Below are 24,039 nucleotides of genomic sequence, written 5' to 3'. Positions count from 1 at the left end.
TAATATAAGCAGCAAACGACCACTAATCTCAAAGTAAATATTGGAGTATTTAATGGTTATGACAATGTCATTAGCATACAATACCCATAGAAAGAAAGAAAAATTCTGACGAAGAATCAAAGCAACATTTATTAAACAGGATCACACAAAAAAACACACAAACAAAAACATTGACAACGGTTGCTTTTGAAATCTTGTACTAGTAATTATATAGCTCAGCAAGTCAATGATTAAAATTTTGAAACTATCCTGTTTCGTCATCATCGATTATATTTCAACGCAAATTTATCGATGCTTGAGCGAGCTTGAGGTGAACGCAGAAACAACTAGTTTTGCAATACCTTTAATATAATAATACACTGTATGTAGTGCGTAAATAATTATGCAACAGGAGTACTCGATATTTGGTGATTAGTATTCCAAATGCAACACCAACCCCGGCACATGGCCTGCAGATGATATCGCAGAGGTGACTTCGTGTCAGGTAATATATATAAAACAAACTCATGGATTTCCATCGACACACAAATGTCCATCTTATATTACACCGACTTTAATTAGTTTGGGGTCGCACGCGGGTATGAACAGTGTCGTGGAATTTGTGAATCATATGCACTGCTGTGTTGAATAACGCATGAAGATATTACGTTACGCCACATCATTTCCCGCGAGGATCTCCTTACAACAGAATACCAGTCTACACGTCGACTACACACCGAAAACTCGTGTCCCGACATGCAACGTGAAACCCAAACCTCCTGTGTAGATGTTTGCACGAAAAGTTTTGTGTCGGGTTACAACCGTTTTCGTAAATCCTTCCCAGAAAACAAATATTGTGAGCTTTTCAGACTGAAAGACCATCCGACATAACGATAGCACTGAACAAAGTTTGAAGCGGCACAAAGGCTTTCGGGGTTGTCACCGCATGACATAGCGGGTGTCACATTACACTCAATAAAGTTAAAACTGAACTGAATCAAAGGTTTTTAAACACTTTGAGGTCACACAGTACAAAATAATGCGGCGACAGTTGTGTGACTCATAGCGGGAGATCAGTTGTACAGTGCGATGAATAACAAGGTACACCAGTCTGAGTTGTCGTAAATGTAGCTACACGTAGACACAAGATATACATATGTTAATGTATTATAAGTATAGTTTCACTGAGAAAGGTTTCCTTTCTTTCACTAAAATGGAAATAATACATACATATTAGAAGTATTGTTCTTGTTCTATTTCGGCCACTCTTTAGCTGCTGCTGATTCTAAATTTAAAAGAAAGAAATGTTTTAGTTAACGACGCACTCAACACATTTTATTTACGGTTATATGGCGTCAGACATATGGTTAAGGACCACACAGATTTTGAGAGGAAACCCGCCGTCGCCACTACATGGGCTACCCTTTCCGATTAGCAGCAAGGGATCTTTTATTTTCGCTTCCCACAGGCAGGATAGCACAAACCATGGCCTTTGTTGAACCAGTTATGGATCACTGGTCGGTGCAAGTGGTGTACACCTACCATTGGAGCCTTGCAGAGCACTCACTCAGGGTTTGGAGTCGGTATCTGGATTAAAAATTCCATGCCTCGAATGGGATCCGAATCCAGTACCTACCAGCCTGTAGACCGATGGCCTAACCACGACGCTACCGAGGCCGGTAAATTTAAAAGAAGCTTACTTGATACGTTCCGGCATCGTATTCATCTGCAAATGGCGCAAAATATGAAAACAAACTGTATAGGTGTTTATTTCAAAAGACCTTAGCTCTGACATTTTGCATGTTACTTCTTCAATGTTTAAATGGAACCTGGAATTGTTTATAGCATCTGTCTCTCTGCGACTGATCGGAAAATAGTTTCCTGGTCCAAGATGACCAACTCTAAATGACTTAAAGTCCGAACCAAAATGTTGACAACTACGATAAATTGCTCTCCTACTTTTATTTTTTCGTTAGATTTTACCCACATTTTGTCCAGACAGAAATCTTGAATAAACCATTACATTGACACAGATTCCACATACTAGATGATAACCATGTCAGCTATATCGACCTCGCTGAGATCGCATAGAGCAAAAAGCATGTAATTTTGTGCCGGCTACCATTTTGACTTTTTATGGAATATTCTTCAAGAAGGGTGAAAGGATATGACTTAATCGAACAACGTCATAACACGTTATGATATAAAAGCAAACGTGATGACGTCATATTAAATTTTTTAATAGTATTTGTTTGTTTAAAGATACCACTAGAGATCATTGATTTTATATTAATTGTCACATACTTTGGAGGCTTTCACCCCTCTTGAAGAGTATTCCATGAAAAAAGCAAAATTGCAGACGGCAGAAAACTGCATGTATTTTGCCCTATGTTATCTCAGCGAAGTCGATACAGGCGACATCGTTACAGTCTCATATGTGGAATCTGTGTGACGGTAATGGTTTTTTCACAACTTGTGTCTGGACAAAATTTGGGAGAAATGTAACAATAATTAAAGGTAGGGGAGTAATTTATCGTAGTTGTTAACAATTTGGTTCGGACTTTAATTAAGGTGATACATATCAATTGACGTTTTTAATGAACACATCACTTACCATTTTATCGCCGGTCAAGAATGAAAGCCATTCCCCTATGTATATTGATCAATAATTACGGAGCGACCACAACCCCCAACAACCCAGCAGGATGCTGGTAATAGCATTAATAGCCCAAACTTGGAACACATTGGTAACAAGTTGAAAGTTTCAAAAACGTTGCTCAAGAGTATGATAAAACACTATTACTCCTGGCACATTTTCCACTGACTGGGACCTACAAGGAATTTCAAAAGCAAGCAGTAACCCAAAGATGTTTCAGTTCATGTCGACAAGCCCATATCACTTCTAAGCCAGTTCTCATAGAAGCTTATGAATTAATCAGTTGTGCAGTACATCATGCATGGTTATCATTCTCGCCTTCATCAAGTATCCAGTCAAACTGATGTGATATAAATGGTATTTAGCTACAGAGAGTGAATAATCAACCATGCCTAGGTATCGACATTGGCTGTAGTGTTTCGCACAATTTCAGTGGGGGCTTTAGGCGATAAGCCTTGGTGCTTAGTTCTGTATGAGTGATATGTCCATTTCTGAAGTACATTAGCTTAAGTATCATAACGTTGGTGTGGTATACATGCTTATTTAACCACAACGTGAATGGCAAACCTTTCCCAGGTGTCAGTATTGGCTGTGGTGCTTATCATAACTTCGTTGGTTTATAAACTATAGGCCATGGCGCTTAGTTCTGCATTAGTGACATGACCATTTTTGCAGTGCATCACCAAGTTGGGGTAGTACACATGATATTTAGCCATGATATTTTGAGTAAATACTAACCCGTCTCCAGGTGTCGGTATTGACCATGGTACTAGGGACTATAGGCATTGGTGCTTAGTTCTGCATGGATCACATGCCCATTTCGAGAATGGGGGTAGAGATCACGGGATGATATAATCACACTAATTGTCCCTGACACCTTGCTCAACATAGTACCATGCGGGGGTGCAAAGAAGATGGTTGTGGGATCATGTCATGTGAGTTAAAGAAACTTTGAATGTTTTACACCTCGATGAGCGCCAAATGCATGGGTGGATAACAATGAAGATAACCATACTGCACCATCATTATTGAATACTGATGTAAATGATGAACATGATAACTATAAACAGCCATAATGTAACAGGAAGGACATATGGTTAAGGATCACACAGATATTGACAGAGGAAACCCGCTGTCGCCACTTCATGGGTTTTTCGATTAGCAGCAAGGGATCTTTTATATGCACCATCCCACAGACAGGATAACACATACCACGGCCTTTGATATACCAGTCGTGGAGCACTGGCTGGAGCGAGAAATAGCCCAATTGGCCCACCGACCGCGCATCAAGCGAGCGCTTTAGCACCGGGCTAAATCCCACCCTCTTAATGTAAGAGTACTGCAACGTTAATTCATAAGATTCTATGAAACCTGGCTTACATGTCGTGTGGGCGTGTCAACATGAATTAAAACCACTGTGTGCTACTAAGAGTTAGTCCCAGTCACTGGAGAATAGGCCAGGAGTAAATAGCTTAAAATAGTCCCAGATCTGAATAAAATTGGTAACAAGTTGAAAGTAAAAAGACGTCGTTAAAAAAGAGAGCTAAATTTGGTTTGTTTAACGACACCACTACAACCAACACATTGATTAATTAGTTTTCGGCTATTGGATGTCAAACATTTGGTAATTCTGACACGTAGTCAGAAGAGGAAACCCGCAACATTTTTCCTAATGCAGCAAGGGATCTTTTATATGTACGTTCCCACAGACAGGAAAGCACATACCATGGCCTTTGCGATATTAATGGAAAAAGTTTCAGAATAATATTTAATATGTATGACGTTATCAAATCTAGAATTGTACACAATGGCTGTAAATCTGAATATTTTCCATGGAGAAAATTTGACACTTTTTTTATTTTCATTATATTTAAATGATTTAGAAACATTTTTAGCTACAAAAAATAGCAAAGGTATCGAATTAGTAACAAATCCACTTGAGAAAGATCTTAATGTATATATTAAGTTATTTGTGTTACTATATGCTGATGACACTGTACTACTAGCTGAAACAGCAGATGACTTACAACATCAACTAGATTGTTTTCAAGTATACTGTGAAACAAGACTAAAATTTTGATTTTTTTCAAGAAGCAACTCAAAAACAAAAACGAATCAATTTACATATAATAATAAAAACGTAGAAATCGTAACTGAAGTTAAATACCTTGGGCTTGTATTGAATAAATCTGGGTCATTCACAAATGCTAAGAAAGATCTAATCAATCGAGCCTCAAAGTCTATGTTTACTGTACAAAAATGCAGACAGTTCAATTTATCAATCGATTGTCAGTTAGACCTGTTCGACAGGATTGTAAAACCTATATTATTATATGGATGTGAAATATGGGGCTTCAGTAATTTAGATATCATTGAACGATTACACCTCAAGTTCTGCAAATATATATTATGCGTTAATAAGTCGACACCAAGCTTTATGAGTTATGGTGAATTAGGTAGATACCCACTGTCTATTAGTGTTAAAGTTAGAATAATTACATACTGGGAAAATGTTGTTAATAGATCATATAACCATAACGTTAATGCTATACCATGTACTTGGTTATCATTTATAAAACGTATATTAGATGAATGTGGTTTATGTAATATATATTCATGTACACAGGTGGATGTTTTGTGGTTAAAACATGCAGTTAAACGAATACTATATGACCAGTACTTACAAAAATGGAATAGTGATAAATTTGACTCATCAAAAGGTATTAACTACAGAATGTTCAAGCATGAATTTAAATTAGAAACTTATTTGTTGAAACTCTTAACAAAAAATGCTAGAATTCTTTGTAAATTTAGAACTGGTAATGTCAGACTTCCTATTGAAACCGGTAGATGGTTTAATATTGAAAGAGAAAATAGAATATGTCACTTGTGCAACACTGATGTTGGTGATGAGTTTCACTATATTTTTAAATGTACGTCTTTATCTACTGAGCGAAATAAGTATATACCTAGTTACTATACCAACAGAGCAAGTGCAATTACTTTTTACCAGTTATTTTCTACAACTAAAAAATCACTTTTGTGTAAACTATGTAAATATTTGCAAATTGTCATTGAGAGGGTCAGTCTTCCGGGTTAATATTACTTAAATATTATGTCCATTACCACAACAGAAAACACTTTTTAACTTATTTTGTTTATATTTTCTCCATACTGCACTCGGTGCAGTTTATGAGATTAAAATTATTGTCTTGTCTTGTCCAGTTGTGGTGCACTGGTTGGAACGAGAGAAAAACAATCATCTGAATGGATCCACCGAGGTGGTTCGATCCTGCGATGCAAGCACCTCCAGCGAGCACTCAACCGACTGAGCTAAACCCCGCCCCAAAAGGTAGTAAAAAGTGTGCTTCGTATTGAACATATTAAAGGGACATTCCTGAGTTTGCTGTATTGTAATATTTTTCCGACTAATAAAATACTTCTACGATTAAACTTAAATATTAAACATATTTTCTTGTTTAGAATATCAGTGTCCGTATATTCAATGTGTTTCTGGTCATCTTAATATTAATTAGAAGCCCAAACTGGATTTTGTCTTCTCAAATAATTTCGTACGTACGACAAAAAATATTTTAGGAAATAAAATGAAATTTAACCTAATACAAATATTACAACGATCAGAAACACGTTTAATATATATTTATTTAATATATATTTTAGGCAGAAAAATATATTTGATATGTAATTACAGTCGTTAGAAAGTCTCTGTTAGTCGATAACATCTTAAAAATTGCAGCTAACTCAGGAATGTCCCTTTAAAAAAGTATATATAAAAATGTATGTTTCCACTGAAACCATCTTAAAGTTTTAAATTACATAAAAATATTTAAAATATTCGACGTTTCGTTAGTCTAAAAACCAACATCCTCAGGAGAATAAACAAACAAAGTGCTGGGCATATAACCAGTAAGGTATAAAATAGAGAATGCCAGCTTGGAAGTTAAAAACACAAAGCTAGGTAACAAGACAATAAAATTAAAGAACAAAGGAGTATAAAAAGTCTTAGTTGTTAAAGCCAGTATGTCAATATTCTACTTTTTACGTAATCATTTGTAGAAACCCTTTTTAACCCTTTGTATAAACACTTTTTAACTTCCTTGAAAATAAAGTTTATTTAACCATTAATTAGTATTTTTATCTAATCATTTGTATAAACGTTTTTGTTTTGTTTTTTGTTTTTATTTTTTTTACTAACACTCTCCCCACCCCTCTCGTTGTGAGCACAGTTTCTGGCCCTAGTCAGAAATCGTGCTCGCAACGAGCGTGCTTGAACATTAAATTGATATAAGCACGTTAATTACCGACATCTGACCTGACAGTCATTTGTGGACATACATACATACATACATACAAAGCCAGTAGGGCTGTACTCATTGAGGCCATTGGGGTGAACAGTATTCAGTTTATGTATCCGAATGGATTCTGCAAGACCTAACTTAGCTTGGTCTCTGTTAACTTGCTGTAAAAGAACACAACTGTAATCATGGTGTTGTAAATTGAAGTGAGGGGCCACACGAGGAGCTTTATCTTTTTTTAAATTATATTTGATGTTATGTCTGTGACCAAACTTAATGTTTGAATGGTCTGTCCAACATACTGAACATATTGAACATATTGAACGCCGTAATTGCCACCATATTAATTTATGAGATTTCCGTGTTCAAATCATATAATTAACAATGTTATTGCATTGCGCTTTGCTTGTGTCTAAAAACCTATGTTTGGACACTTTCTTTGCATTTATATTATGTCTGGTTGCAAAGATAATAGATAATGACGGCCACATTCGATTCTTGCAGTCGATTCTTGCATTTCCGAAACTGACCACGATGAGGATGGACGTATGTCAATGTACTCTCGCGTTACCCCCCCCCCCCCCCCCCCACCTGGGGGGACTTATGGTCTCCTACGGAGCGCTGTTGGAATACCGGGTCACGTATACCGGGTCACGGGCTTCCGTGACCTTGGTGTACGGGGACCCGGCACCACTGAAGACTGGAAGATGGAGGAGGAGGAGACGTGCGACAGGAAAGGCACAGGGGGAGCCAAAACCGGCGGCTAAACCGCCGGCAGCGACTCCTTCTGTTGCGCCGCCCACCGCCGTTCCCCGGAAGAAGACAGGATCGGAAGAGGCACCAGCCCCGGACGTCCCGACTTCGACCAAAGGTCTGACTAGACCCACTCCACAGGCCAGGACTTCAGCGCCCCCGGTTGTGCCGCCGACTATACAGGCAGCACCCGTTGAGGCGCAGGCCCGAAAGATAGCCATGGTGAAGCGGAAGGCAACCACTCCCCCGAGTGGCCAACCAGACAAGCCAGGCCCTCCGAGTCAACCACCGAAACCGGACATGGACGGGGATGAGCCTTGGTCACTGAAGGCCGGCAAACTGACAGCACGCCACGCTCAGCTCTCCAAGACTAACATCGAGGACGTCAACTTCCTCTTCACGCAACCTAAGCATGAGGCCTTCCAACCATTACCAACGAGGCCGACAGAGGGAGACTATTGTTTTCACCACGTCACAATGCGGGATGGCCGAGGTATCTGGACTGGACTGGAAACTCTATTAACGTGCCCCTATCCACGAAGGTTCAGGCACGCCCACCACGGATTTAGCCTCTGACTTCGCCAGTGACTAACTCCGGAGCAGGAGGGGGGGGGGGGGGGGTGGTAAGTTTGAGGTGGGCGGAATTTGGAAAAAAGCCATTTAGTAAGGTCAACGCGAGCGCGGACCAAATAGCAGACACTTCGCAAACTTGAAGTACACCGAGTGGGAGCCGTGCTCTGATTGGCTGAATTTCGATTCCTCGGTGAAGCCTGTATTTTACCTAAGTCTACAAAGAGTAACTGCATCCAAATACATGTCCGGACTCTAAAATTTAACCCAAAATAGTTAAGACTGCTCAGCCAAAAGGTTTTTAAGGTGATTTTGAGCAATTGAACGGGCGCCAAAGTAAAATGCGTTAGACTACTTATAAAAAAATAAACAAAAGAATTTTGAACTGCTTCCAAAACGTTTAAAGTCTAACTAGCCCAATAAAGGAGGTTGATACCTGTCCTAGCAAAGGTTGGCGTCTATGGAGATCCGATGTACCCGGTGGTCTCAAGCTGCGGGAGGAACTGCCGGTAGTCGGAGTCTGCTAACGCCTCGGTGATGGAACGGTAGTGAGTCCCCGCGACGGTTTTCAGAACGCGATGTATTGTCGGGTTGTCCATCTCCGAGAGTAGCAGTCCTTGGCTGAAAATTCCGCTCCGGCAGATGGTGACGCAAACTGCGTTGTGTCCCTCCCGCATCTTGAGTCGATGTACAGCGAACTCCCCTTCGTCTGGATTGGCTGGCAATGGATTGTACGCTAGGGCCTTGGGTCTGCTGATGAGTTGGCGTTCATCCCGGATGTTGTTCTTAACCAGTTGTTGGTAACGCTGGGGGAGACGGCTGGCCTGCAGTGACCACTGCTCCACTGGTTGTTTGGGTGTCTCCGGCGGTTGAGAGGGACGGCTCGGCTTGGCTGGTATGGCCCCCGGGGGAGCGGTCGCCCTCCTCTTGACAACGGCCATCTTCCGGGCCTGCGCCTCAACGGGTGTCGCCAGTATAATCGGCGACAAGTCCGGAAGCGCTTTCGCAGGAGTAGGTGCAGGTGGCCGGTTGTACGGTGTGACGCAGATTTCCGTGTCAAACTCCGTCTCCGGCTCTTCCGTTTGCAGAGAAGCTTGAACATCCGGGGCCGGAACCTCTTCTGCTCTTGTCTTCTTGCTCGGGTGAGCGGTGTTCGGCGGTCTAACAGAAGGAGTCGCCGCCGGCGGTTTAGCCACCGGTTTTGACCCCCCCCTGCGCCGCCGCTGGCACACGTCTCCTCTTCCTCCATCTTCCTTTCTTTTGAATACGGTCTCCGTACACCAAGGTCACGGTTGCCCGTGACCCGGTGTACGAGACCCGGTATTCAATAAGCATTCCATACGTCTTCATAAGTCCCCCCAGGTGGGGGGGGGGGGGGGCAGATCGAGAGAGCAAGGGCTAACGTCCGTCTTCATCGTTGAACAAACTGGAATGCGCAAGAATCGAATGGCCGAGGTATCTGTTTTACAGTACGCCGAAAAGGAATTTATAACCAAGGACTGCTACTCCCAGAAATGAATAACCCGACCATACACCGAATGATTAAGATCACAGCCGGGGAAGATTATCGCTCAACAGCCAAGGCGTTAGCAGCATCCCCATACCGGTCGGTCATCCCGCATTTCGACGCTGTCAACTTCATCGGAACACCATGACGTGCTCCCCTTTGCCAACCTCCTTCACCTCCATGAGTACTATTTTTTGGGGCTAGTTAGACTTTAAGAGTTTTCGATCGAGTTCTAAATTCATATGTTTATTTTTTTGTAAACAGTCTAACGCATTTTATTTTGGCGCCCGTTCAATTGCTCAAAATCACCTTAAAACCCTTTCGGCCGAGCAGTCATAAACTTTTTGGGTTTAAATTTAGAGTCCGGACATGTTTTTGGATGCAGTTACTCTTTGTAGACTTAGGTAAATTACAGGCTTCACCGAGGAATCGAAATTCAGCCAATCAGAGCACAGCTCCCACTCGGTGTTACTTCAAGTTTGCGAAGTGTCTGCTAGTCGGTCCGCGCTCGCGTTGACCTTATTAAATGGCTTTCTTCCAAATTCTGCCCACCTCAAACTTACCTCCCCCCCCCCCCCCCCCCCTGCTCCGGAGTTAGTCACTGGCGAAGTCAGAGGCTAAATCCGTAGTGGGCGTGCCTGAACCTTTTTGGATAGGGGCACGTTAATACAGTTCCCAGTTCCCAATGACGGCCATTTTGTAAACCATCTTGAAATCTCGAGTTTAGCTCTTCGTGGATTTGCGGGGACATTTTGTATGTCTTTTATATGTATACGTAACCCGCATTAATCACGTTTTATGCATATGGGTTAAGTAAATTACATTTATGCGTGCCATGCGCACATGTGCGTTTTTAATAACTCTATGCATTGTGGATTATGTATACGGATTACAGACAAATAGCATTACCGCGTTAATGTTTATTACAGACATTAAACTTGCACAGAATGAATTAATCTTCTTCTTTTTTCCCCCTATTACTTTCAGCCATTAATATTCAACAAACCAACGTAGAATTTATTATGTCTAATTACCATCTAGCACAACTGGAGGAAAGTATGCATTACAGTATTAAATTTGTTTTTCTCGTTGTCACCATGGCAACTTAAATACATATAAACGGGTATGGTGAGGCAGAATGTATGTAGATAAACACGACGCAGGCATATTTTGTTGAGCGCACCGAACAACGGACGTTCTATCACATGACACAACATACGTGTCAGTATTCCATGCGGGGAAAAGTTCAAAATTGAAATAAAACACTCAGTATATATTACCTGAAACTATCACATAGCATATACTACGTGTCAGTATTCCATGCGGGGGGAATTTCAAAATTGAAATAAAACACTCGGTATCTGTTAACCGATACTAAGCTTGTAACCAATAAGGCATACATTAAAAAACACTGTATGACAAATACGTTTCATAACGGCATATTATGCGAAAATCACGTGATAACCCTGACTATGGTTATATGGAGTGGTTATATAAAAGGCTGTCTTTTTAGCCTTGGCAAGTTCAGCCTATGTACAAATTGACACCTAAAAACGTAGATCGACGAAATCGGGTGGTTTTCTTTATTCACGAGTTATTAAATTTATACAAAACGAGGCAGCAACAGCACAAATGGCAGCAATTGGGTTTCACAAATGGGAACATACTCACACAATAACATTATTATGTTCTGTCTATGAATTTGTTCCTACGGACGTCGTAAACAACAGAGGGGCGGGACGTAGCCCAGTGGTAAAGCGCTCGCTTGATGTGCGGTCGGTCTGGGATCGATCCCCGTCGGTGAGCCCATTGGGCTATTTCTCGTTCCACCCAGTATATCAAAGGCCGTGGTATGTACTACCCTGTCTGTGGGATGGTGCATATAAAAGATCCCTTGCTGCTAATCGAAAAGAGTAGCCAATGAAGTGGCGACAGCGGGTTTCCTCTCTCATTATCTGTGTGGTCCTTAACCATATGTTTGACGCTATATAACCGTAAATAAAATGTGTTGATTGCGTCGTGAAATAAAACATTTATTTCTTTCATAATAGGCGAGATCTACCTCAGTATACAAGGTGTTTGCGTCGTAGAATCGAACCACCTTAGTGGACCCAATCTCTAATTGTATTTTTCTCTTCCCAACCTGTACCACACAAAAGGTATGTCAAAGGCTGTGGTATGTGCTGTACTGTGAGAAAGGACATATAAAAGATTCCTTGCTGCTAAAATAAACTTGTAGTGGGTTTCTTCTAAGACGGTGTTAGAGGAAGCCCGCTACGTTTGACATCCAAAAGCTGATTATTAATAAACCAATGTGTTCCAGTGGTGTTAAACAACACAAAACTTCATAATGCTAAGCTTACATTTAAAACATGAACATAAAAAGCTATAAAAACTGAAAGTAAAGGGAGCTAATGCCGTTATAAAAAAAAACCCCAAAAAAACCCCATACATTTTATTAGCGCTTCAAGAGTGATTGCCCTTTTACCTTTTTTTCAATTTAAAGTTTTTTTCTTTTCTTTTCATACAGCAATATGGATTCCAAATCTTACACTAGGAAGCCAATATTAAAGCTATCATTGACTTATGTGAATTACTGAATTTTTACAAAATAGACATTTAGAATATTATGTACATCAAATAATTAAACCACAAACATACTCCGATTTAAAATAGACTATACTGCACTATAAAATATACCCTGAAACCATTTAATAAATTAAAACATTTATTACAATAACTACCGTACAACACACAATACATACCATTTATTACAATACAAAATTTACTACAATAACACATGCAATACATAGTTTCTACAGTGTTTCTGTTATTCTAGTCAGATCACTGGTTGACACTGGATTAGCACAGAGTTCAGTTTGGGCAAGAAAGAGAAATAAAAATTCAGTTCTGTGAATGTTTCATGGATTCAGTTTCAGCACACCACAACCACTGAAGTTAGTCCATGGCTAGAACAATAGAACAAATTTGTCCTCTGTCGCTTGCTTTAAAGGCGCAGAACCCAGTTTCAACTCGTGAAAATGGACACTCAGTTTAGTTCATCTACAAACGTGTAACTCATATGGATAGAGTTACATTTGTGTGAAACATGAGTCTGTGACTTTGAAATGATAAAATATCCTCTAAAATAGACAAAAACTCGGCTCCATAACTGTTACTTCTTAGACGCATATGAGTTTTCAAAAATATGAAAAATGCATTTTGTGATATTAAAAACAACAGGATGACCAGAAACACATCGGTTGTACGGAAATGGATAATCTAAACAATAAAATTATAAGTAATGTTTGATTTCAATGATAATAAACGGCTCTAATAGTGAAAAATATGCTGTGGTGTTTAAAAACTAGCGTCTTTCCCTTTAACTTGGCAGATATACGTTTATCTATTTCTCCCTTACATACAGGCAGTTGCTATTTGGATGAATCTCTTTAGATTGAGTGCGGGACGTAGCCTAGTGGTAAAGGACTCGCCTGATGCGCGGTCGGTCTTGGATCGATCCTCGTCGGTGGGCCCATTGGGCTATTCCTCGTCCCAGCCAGTGCACCACGATTGGTATATCAAAGGCCTGTCTGTGGGATGGTGCATATAAAAGATCCTTGCTGCCAATCGAAACGAGTTACTGTAGCCCATGAAGTGGCAACAGCGGGTTTCCTCTCTCCATATCTGTGTGGTCCTTAACCATATATCCGACGCCATATAACCGTAAATAAAATGTGTTGAGTGCGTCGTTAAATAAAACATTTCCTTCCTTTTATCTGTCTTCTTCTTTTTTTTCGAGTAAGCTACATGTAAGAGACTATTTCAAAATTTGATGCTAATAAATATATACATGTATACATTATTTGGATATGGAATTTTATTTTTATTTTTAACAGCTCTTGCCTAAACAATGAATAATGGATTATATATTTGTTTTTCAGTGTTTGTTTTTCTAAAAATTAATATTGTGAAAATCCAACTGGTTTCAATGATTTACATTTAGGAGAATATTCTCGTAATCATATACCAGGCAGCTTAATATTTGTTACAAATTGACTTCACCATATTATAACATCACCTACTAATATAAAATACAAATACACTTAAAGTTTTAATAAATTTATGTTTTACTTTTTATTATGATGTAAAACAAAACTGTGCAATAGCACCCTGCACAATAAATATTTTATGCCAAAAAAAGGCGACTGTTAAGTTATAACCATAAATGGCCTGTGACCACAACGAAATTAATGTGGATGGACTACTCTAAATTGTTAAATAATTTTAAAATATACTCGATATTAAATGAAATGCAGCTTTAAGGTTGCATTGTACCAAAGCAGAGAGTTCTGTGTCAAAGTTAAAGTTTGGGGTACACCATCAAATATTTACAGAGTAAAAGCAATGTGCAGCTGATTGGTAGTAATACGTGACACTGATTCAGGCACGGCGAAAGCAAGTAGACATTGTGGAGGGGGGGGGGGGGGGGGGGGGGGGTGTGACCGAGTTCGAGGGCACAAAGCAAAGTTTTTAGGGAATTCGGGGGTACACCCTCAGTAAAATTTAGAAAACTAGATGTCCTGAAATACAGTTTTCTGCATTCAGTAAAAGTAATTTCTTCCTTGTGATTTACTACCAATAATATGCTATTATCCAATATTAAATAAATACACTTTTATTTGGTATATAATTGCATTGTTATGCAGTAAGCACTAGAAGTTAAAACCAGGGCATAGTTTTTAGGGGACTGGGGGGGGGGGGGGGGGGTACGCTCCCCCGTAAAATTGTGAAAGCTCGATATCCTGAAATGCAGTTTCTTGCATTCACAAGTAAAAGTCATTTCTTCCTCATGATTTACCACCAATAATATGCTACTATCCAATATTAAATACATACACTTTTATTTGGTATTATATACTAGTAGTTGTATTGTTATGTAATAAACACTAGACGGTAAAACCATTGCAGGGTAGGCCACACACACACCCCCAAAAAAAAAAAAAAAAAAAAAAAATAATAATAATATTAATAAACTGTGATTTTTTTTGCATGAGGGTCACTAATAAAAACATTCATTAAATATTTTAAATGGTAGATTAAATACAAGTTGACACACTGCATGAGTGTGTAGATTCGCTGCTTATATCAGTTTTATTAGTAAATGTTATCAGGTATCGGCAATGGGAATTGATTTGGTCTAATGGAACCTTAAATGGGTGTAAACATAATTGTAGCACCCAAGCTGTAATTCTCGAAAAGAAACGAGGGAGATTATAGTGAGCATGCGCAATCAGCTGTGAGAGGCTTAGATGGGTGTTTGCTCGAGTATGACAATATTTCTGCACTGTGTCACGTAAAAGAATAAATACATGTAAGTAAACAATTAACGGAAGTAATTGCCAATTATATATTATTGTCAGTTTAATTTGGTTACTTCATCGCGTTGAAACCACCGGCTAGTATCGCGCAACGACACGTGACGAGATGTAGCATACAGGTTGCCTTGAACCAAATGAAGGGCTTCCCATGTCGTAGTTTAGCGAGCAACTGCAACTTTGATTGGTTATACCAATGTCATTGGTATTAATTTTATATTTTATATGACCGTATTTATGTGTGAACTATATGCTGTTATGGATTCCCAATAAATTAACAAACCATATTTTTATTTACATGACTTTTATTTGAACAATTTAACATTATTAGCACTGGACATTTATTTAACGTTCATGAACCAATAGTCTGAATTTAACAGACAAGGGAACTAACTCCAGTTATGAAAAAGTATACTGTTCAAAAATGAAGATGTACTAAAATATACAAGCTGTACATAGTTTAAATTTTTATTCTTGCAAAATCGTAGACAAATAAATGTATAAACATGATAACAGATCCATATACATGTATACTATTAATATATTTTCCGAGGTATGTTTATATATTTATAGTGTAGGCCTATATCTAATACATATATATATTAGATATAGGCCTACACTATAAATATAAAAACAATTAATTATATATGCTTTACCCCAACGCAAAGTTCCTTTCCCCGTCTCCCGTAACTACACCTCAGCCATGATATTTTACACTGCGGTGTCTAAAATATTAATAAAGAGAGCGGAAACCCATTACTCCCATATAGACTATTCCTACCCTGGGATATTTTATATACCATCAACGTTCCAAACTGCGTTAGGCTAACGGGAAAAACACGAATACTATACTAAATTAATTTATATATTTTCAGTGACGGTAAATGAAATAAAATATATTCCAGTCAGTTAACGAAAGAAATCTACAACATGGACGTGAAATGAATCCATTCTAGTAAACAAAAGTTTAACACCATCCAGTAAACAACAACGTGTGGTGGTTTCTAACTGCGTTCGGGCACATGCGTTTGGAAAAATAACCTTTCTGCGCATACGCAGTTCGTCATTTTCAATTTTTAAAGTATTTCTAAAATACGCACAGTGGACGAAAACTTGGATTAATATTTTTAAAAGGAAAAATTAATTTTGTCAACGGAAATCGGTTGTCCCCCATGATCGCTAACATTTGATGTCAATACAGATCTATAGATATTACATTCATACCAGTAAATAGTTGAATAGTTTGTTAAATATAAATTTTCTAATGAATTGATTATCAATTATTTAAAATTTATACACTTAAAATTATTTACAATTGTTCTGAGTGGACTAGATTTACTATTCAGTACATACAGTGGGGGCACAAAAATGCTGCATATCTTTTGCAAATCGAATATAATTTTAAAAAAAAAGTCTAACAACAGGAGGCACGAAAATCGTAAAAATTAAATGATTTGTCCTTCTTGATCTGTCACGCGTGAGGTCATGTGACGCACTGAATATTAATTCATCTTCCTCCATTTTAACTCAATTTCTACGAATCAGGTGAACCCGATATCGGTAATTTTAAGGAATAAACAAAACAAAAAAACGACTTAGTAAAATTAATGGTTTAGGGGTTTGTAAAGTTTTGTATTTAGATACTTGTAACTTACTTGTTTAAACTTTATTTTTAATGGAAATGTTTCCAAACTGTGAAGAAAAACCTCACAAATGAACAACAAGCAGACGACAACAAATCGAATGTTGATTGCGTGAATCGTGCACGAGAAAACAAACCGAACGGGGTTTGAAGTATAAGACAGTTAGGGACGTTGACGATACATTCAGTTTCCCAGAGACAGGACAGTACTCAGTGGACTTTGGAGTATATCAAAACTACAGTTGACAAATTCCTTTTGGTTTATGTAACATTATTTAATTTAATTATGGACAGTGGAATTTTCCCAGAAGAATGGCTGATTGGTATTATTACAAATTTATATAAAAAACATGGAGACACGAGAAGTGTTGAGAACTATAGACCTATAACTTTACTGTCGTGTTTTAGTAAGCTATTCACGAACATACTTAACAACAGATTAACTGAATATGTTGAGAGCAATAATATTTTATCGGAATCCCAAGCTGGTTTCAGAAAAGGTTATTCCACTAATGATAACGTCTTCTTACTTTATGCAATAACTGAATTGTTAAAAAGAAAAAAAGAAAAATTATATTGTGCTTTTGTTGATCTAAAAAAAGCTTTTGATACTATATGGAGAGTAGGACTTTGGTCCAAACTATTGAAATATAACATTGATGGAAAAAAATTCAGAATAGTTCATAGTATGTATAGTGGAATTAAATCATGTGTTAGAAAGAACGGTGAACTTTCTAAATATTTCACTTGTGACATTGGCGTGAGGCAAGGAGAAAACTTATCACCTCTTTTATTCTCCTTGTTTTTAAATGATTTGGAGGACTATTTGAAGTCTCAGCAGTACAAAGGAATTACAATTAGTGCTTTTGATTTTGATATATATCTTGACATTGGTCTAACACTTTTTATTATGTTATATGCTGATGATACAGCCCTATTGACAAGAAACAAAAGTAACTTTCAGCACATGTTAAATTCTTATGACACATATTGTAAAACATGGAAACTAACAGTAAACGTAACAAAAACAAAGATTGTTATATTCGGAGGTACAAAAAAGGACTATAAGAAAGTTTTCCACTTAGGTACTCTTGAGATTGAAAATGTAAGCGAATATAAATATTTAGGAATATGGTTCGAAAAAAATAATAAATTTAACATATGCAAACACTATTTAGCACAGCAGGCTCGCAAAGCCATGTTTTATATTTTAAAGAAATCAAATGAATACTGTTTGTCCATTGAATATCGTTTAAAATTATTTGATGCAATTGTTGTTCCTATATTACTTTATGGTTGTGAAATCTGGGGATTTGATAACATTAATGTATTAGAAAATGTACATATCCAGTTTTTACGATACTTAGCAAATGCAAGAAAAAGTACTCCTGTTTATACGTTGTATGGGGAGTTTGGAAGAAAACCACTGTTACTTATACTGTCATTGGTTATTGTGTGTTTTTGGGCTCGTCTTTTGACAGATAAACCTTCCAAGCCATCAGTACAGATCTACAAACTATTATTTTATGACTATTTACAATGTGGAACAAACCATAAATGGATTATTAATGTTAGAGATATATTTTATAGACTTGGATTAAACAATATTTGGGATAAGCAAACTTTTAGGTCAATTACGTGGTTAAAAACATTAGTTAAACAAAGACTCTCGGACCAGTTTTTGCAGAACTGGCAAAGCGATCTTTCAAAAGCTAATAAAGGTTTAACTTACAGAATATTTAAAGAGAACTTGAATTTTGAAAAGTATTTTAATATATTGGATAAAACTATGTGTAATGTATTTCTTAGATTTCGTATTGCTAATCACTTTTTACCTACTGAGACAGGAAGGTGGTCCAATATTTTATATGCAGAGAGAAAATGTATTTATTGTTCTACTGATGACGTTGGTGATGAATTTCATTATTTATTTGTTTGTACAAAATTTACTGAAGAAAGATGTAAATATATTCATAAATATTATACCATTAGACCAAATATTCATAAATTTAAGCAGCTTTTCAATTGTAAAAAAATTGGCATCCTTAGAAAGCTATGTAAATTTATAACTATTATTAACAAAACTTTCTGTTCCTCCTAAGACTTCTAGTATGTACAGTATATGAATTATTTGTTTTATTGAAGCCTGTTATCTTGACGCTGATATGTATGTATATATGTGTTCCTCAAATGACATCGAACGATGGCTTAGAGTGTAATAAAGTTCTGTTCTGTTTTGTTGTACCAGTCGTGGGTTTCGATTACAATAAATCACACCTCAGATGAGCGCTTTATCACTGAGTTACATACCATCCCTAGGTTATATTATATCATCTTCGAATTTAGTGTACAGATAATATATGCCGTATTATGAAGATGTTCCCCATTATATTTACTTAAAACTGGTCGCTTTCCTAATCTATACTTCGCATTATCAATTACAGTTTCCAGTTATGACATCAGTCCGCCCATCACCGGATCCCGTATACGTGCTGCGTGGTTCCAACAGCCCCGTAACTTGTGTTCACTTCCCCACCTGTCTAGCGGGTCATCTTTACAGCGGCACTCAGTCAGGCAAGGTGTTTCTGTGGAACCTGGAGACAAGGAGAATCTCGGACACGCTGGACGGACACGGCGGTAGCACCATCCTGTCTGTCGTCGATGTGGACAGTTCCACACTGCTTACACAGGGACGAGATGGGTTGGTGATTCTGTGGGAAAATAAGGAGACGAAATGGCAGCCAGAAAGTTAGTATTAATAATAGTTAAAGTTAAAAGTTTGTTATGTTTAACGTTACCACTAGAGCATCATTGAATATTGGATGTCAAACATTTGGTAATTCTGATACGTAGTCAACAGAGGAAACCAGCAACATTTTTCCTAATGCAACAAGGGATCTTTTATATGCACTTTTCCACAAACAGGAAAGCACATACCACGGCCTTTGATCAGTTGTGGTGCACTGGTTGGAACGAAAACAATTATATTAGTTAATGTAGTTATGCTATGAATAAGTGTTAAACACTGTTTATGTATTTTAGATGTGTTTTTGCATCAAGTTGGCAACCCATTATATTTATGTTATGAATAACTGTTTATACATATTTTAGATATGTTTTTGCCTACCGGAGATGACGTTTGACATTCGTTTAATTCTTACGGTGCGACACATTTTGGTGGAGTGTAAGCATTTGTCAGCAACTCGAAAATATATCTTTGAACACACAAATGTGATGGAATCATTTCGATTCCATCCAGAATTAGTTTTACAATTTTTACGTGATACGGACTTTTACTTTGATTTATCTGTGATATTTGTATTTTTGCACAGTTCTTTACACTGTTTTATTTGACACTTGAATTCTTATATTGATGTTGATCATCACATTGTTTGCATTACCACAGTTTGACACCCAATAGCCGATGTATTTTTCGTGCTGGGGTGTCGTTAAACATTCATTCGTTCATTCATTCATTCGTTTAATTCTTAATCCTTAACCTTTGATTTCCATTACTTCATGTTTTTTGTTTTAAACAAATGCTGGCTTTTATTACACATCAGTGTAAGATATTGCTCATGTCATAACAATTGCTCAATATCTAACTAGTGTAATATTGGCGTGACGTGAGCGCGATGTAGATCACTTGCTGACCCAATTCGTAGAAAAATAACGTGTAGTAGGTCTCGACATCTGCTTAGTTCTGCGTTGCGACTTGTTTGCAGTTGGTTTGTAATACTAAACAAGCTTGCCTGTAATACCATTTTTATGAAATTCGTCACATACCAAAACTCATTTCATAAAAATGGTATGACAAGCAAGCTCGTTTAGTATTCTATAGTTATGAAAGTTGCCACAGTCATGTTTACAAATCTCTGTCGTGGAACGAAACATTTATGATTTTATAAATATCTAGTACTAACGATGTACCAATTGATCTTATGAAAAACTATAATGTACAAAGAAAACTCCACAATCTCATTTTATATGGTCTGTTTTGCTTTACAAAAGTAGTAAAGGGGCCTGATCGTAGCTTTTTACCAGCCTCGATGGCGTCGTGGTTAGGTCATCGGTCTACAGGCTGGTAGGTACTGGGTTCGGATCCCAGTCGAGGCATGGGATTTTTAATCCAGATACCGACTCCAAACCCTGAGTGAGTGCTCCGCAAGGCTTAATGGGTAGGTGTAAACCACTAGCACCGACCAATGATCCATGACTGGTTCAACAAAGGCCATGGTTTGTGCTATCCTGCCTGTGGGAAGCGCAAATAAAAGATCCCTTGCTAGTATTCGGAAAGAGTAGCCCATGTAGTGGCGACAGCGGGTTTTCTCTCAAAATCTGTGTTGTCCTTAACCATATGTCTGACGCCATATAACCATAAATAAAATGTGTTGAGTGCGTTGTTAAATACAACATTTTTTTTCTTTTTTGATCGTAGCTTTTAGCTCTGGGTTGCCCCCACGCAACTTGTGCTACTAATGGTGATTTATTAAGAGTGTTTATAGTAAAATCTCAGTTTAGAATATAATTATCTCTATTTTAATATTCTTTCCAGATCACTTCAAATGCACATCACAGAGTTTCTGTGCTAGTGCCATTGTCAAATGCAGCAACTCTAACGCCAGCCTCCTGGCAGTGCCAAGTGACGTCACTTCCCAAGTGGACATTTTTGACCTTGACACTGGTGAAAAGGTCACTTTCTTCAAACCAGATTCATCCAGAACCAAATATGGCATGTGTATGGCAATAAAGCTTGTCTCGCCTCCCTCGTCTGACCAGTGTCATCAAGTTCTGATTGGTTACGAGAGTGGTCATGTTGCTCTGTGGGACACAAAAACCTCAAAGATGATAGACAGTTTAGAACTCTACAAAGAATCAGTGATGTGTTTAGACTATTCTTCACAGATGTCCAAAGGGCTAGCAGGCTCTGCTGACAATACTTTGAAATCATTTAGCATTTATGAGAATAACAAATTAACCTTAGGCCCAGAGTTTAATGCCACAAATCCCGGATTTAGTAAAATCGTCTTCCGACCGGACAGTAAGATTGTGACAGTTGCTGGCTGGGACTGTAACATCAGAATATTTAGCTTCAAGAAACTCCTCAAGCCTTTGGCTGTGTTGTCTTACCACAAACAAAATGTTCAGTCGGTGGACTTCTCCCAGTGTAACTTGCTTGCATGCGGTTCTCAAGACCAGCTCATCTCCATGTGGGACATATACAGATGATGATGGGCGCTGTATTTCTATTTGTGAACAGTATTTTTAATTTTTAATAAAATGTTTAGTAAAGAAAGTTAAAGTTTTTTTGTTTAACGACACCACTAAATCACATTGATCACAAACGCAGTACTAGTAATTTACGACAAGGCTCTTTGCTTTAATAGTATATACCACGGCCTTTAATATACCATTCATGGTGCACTGTCTGGAACGAGAAACAGCCCAACGGGCCCATGGACGGGAATTGATTCCAAACCGACCGCGCATCGAGCTACGTTCCAACCCTGTTTAGTTTGAAGAATAAATATTGAAAGAGGTCTTTGTTTATTAACAAAGTTTGCCGACAATACAAGGTGAAGGTTCAAACACATGCAAATTATTGAAATAAATCCTGTGAAACATGAACTATTATTGCTGTGTAATAGAACATGAATTTCATAATTAATTATGCATGGATGGTGCTGTGGTATAAAACACCGAGTTTATGGCTGGTACACGTACATGTACGTGACTCATTAACCACTACACTCTCAAAGACAACCAGATAATCGAAATTTACCCAGAATTACATGCGTGAAATTTATATTTAAATGATTTCTCATGATAATGACTATATATAATTTAACTCGGCAGTTACAATAACCTATAAATGTTATGTAAATCGACCAAATACTGTCTAACATTTCTGTTTCAATTAAAAACACACAAACGTACTTTTTATGACGTTTTATATAGCAATATATTAACAATAAATGTCAACATATACTGTATACACTTATTTGTATTACTGCTACATTGAATTTTTAAAGAGCTGACATACTTTGTGTTATATACAATGTTAACATTCTTTATTGAATGACACTGAATAAAATAGTACTTTAAGGCTTAAAAATGCGCTAAATATTTACTGGAAATCAACCGAAGTGTGTACAAAAAATGGGGAAACCACTGTACTGAAAATCGGTAAATGTCCACACCCGCTGTAACCGAATAACTATACAGTGGATCCATCAATGAATATGGTATTTGCTGCCATGTCTATGTAAAAGTATATGTAAAAGATCCCATGCTGCTATTCAGAAGGAGTAGCCTGTGTGACTTTCTTCTTTCCCTCTCTAAAGCAAGTGTCAGAATCTATAACTACAAGCGTACGAGGCATTGGGGACAGGGGGCTAGCAACTCCCCCCCCCCCCCCCCCCCCCCCCCCAGTTCTCGAGCAAAACCTCAACTTCAAGCAAAACGATAGCGATATACGGGCAAAATTAACTAACCTGAGACCATTTTACCATGTATTTTCATCATTCTACCCTTAAAACTAGTTGTAATCTATATAAAAATGCGTAGTGATTCGTTTGCAACCCTGTATACATGTAGCTGTTTGGTAGTAATGCTAATATGAATAAATGTTGTTATCCAGGTTCGGGCATTTTCGTTTAATTCGGGAAAAAAACAGCCTCCCCCTCCACACACACACACACACGTAAAAAAATTAAAAAATTAATGGGAGCCTACACCCCTGTGTTTATAATATAACAATTTCCTATTGTTCTGACCGCTTCTTCTCTTTTGATTTGTACTGCTGACTGCCTTCTTTATACCCTATCCGATACAGCATTTCGCAAGGATGAGGGCAGGACGTAACCCAGTGGTAAAGCGTTCACTTGATGCGCGGTTGGTCTAGGATCGATCACCGTCGATGGAACCATTGGGCTATTTCTGGCTCCAGCCAGTGCTCCACAACTAATGTAACAAAGGCCGTGGTATTACCGTGTTATATTATAAACACAGGGGTACAGGCTCCCATTTAAAAAAACAAAAATTACGTGTGTGTGGGGGGGGGGGGGGGGGGCTGTTTTTTCTCGAATTAAACGAAAATGCCCGAACCTGTATGTACTATCCTGTCAGTGGGATGGTGCATATAAAAGATCCCTTGCTGCTAATCGAGTAGCCCATGAAGTGGCGACAGCGGGTTTCCTCTCTCAATATCTCTGTGGTCTGACGACATATAACAATAA

At 38.0% G+C, this 24,039-nt stretch overlaps 1 protein-coding gene across 1 annotated transcript; it reads left to right on the top strand.

Annotated features, from left to right (window-relative positions):
• Positions 1-15,051: 15,051 nt before the first annotated feature.
• LOC121372265 (guanine nucleotide-binding protein subunit beta-like protein 1) lies at positions 15,052-22,091 on the top strand. The gene is made up of 3 exons (XM_041498555.1): positions 15,052-15,155; positions 19,246-19,549; positions 21,357-22,091. Exons 2-3 carry the CDS (start codon positions 19,255-19,257, stop codon positions 22,028-22,030), a joined length of 969 nt encoding a protein of 322 aa, XP_041354489.1. The 5' UTR covers positions 15,052-15,155; positions 19,246-19,254; the 3' UTR covers positions 22,031-22,091.
• The last annotated feature ends 1,948 nt before the right edge of the window (positions 22,092-24,039 follow it).

This window comes from Gigantopelta aegis, chromosome 4, assembly GCF_016097555.1.
Source record: "Gigantopelta aegis isolate Gae_Host chromosome 4, Gae_host_genome, whole genome shotgun sequence".
NCBI lineage: Eukaryota > Metazoa > Mollusca > Gastropoda > Neomphalida > Peltospiridae > Gigantopelta > Gigantopelta aegis.
This window is presented reverse-complemented; position numbering and strand designations above follow the sequence as displayed.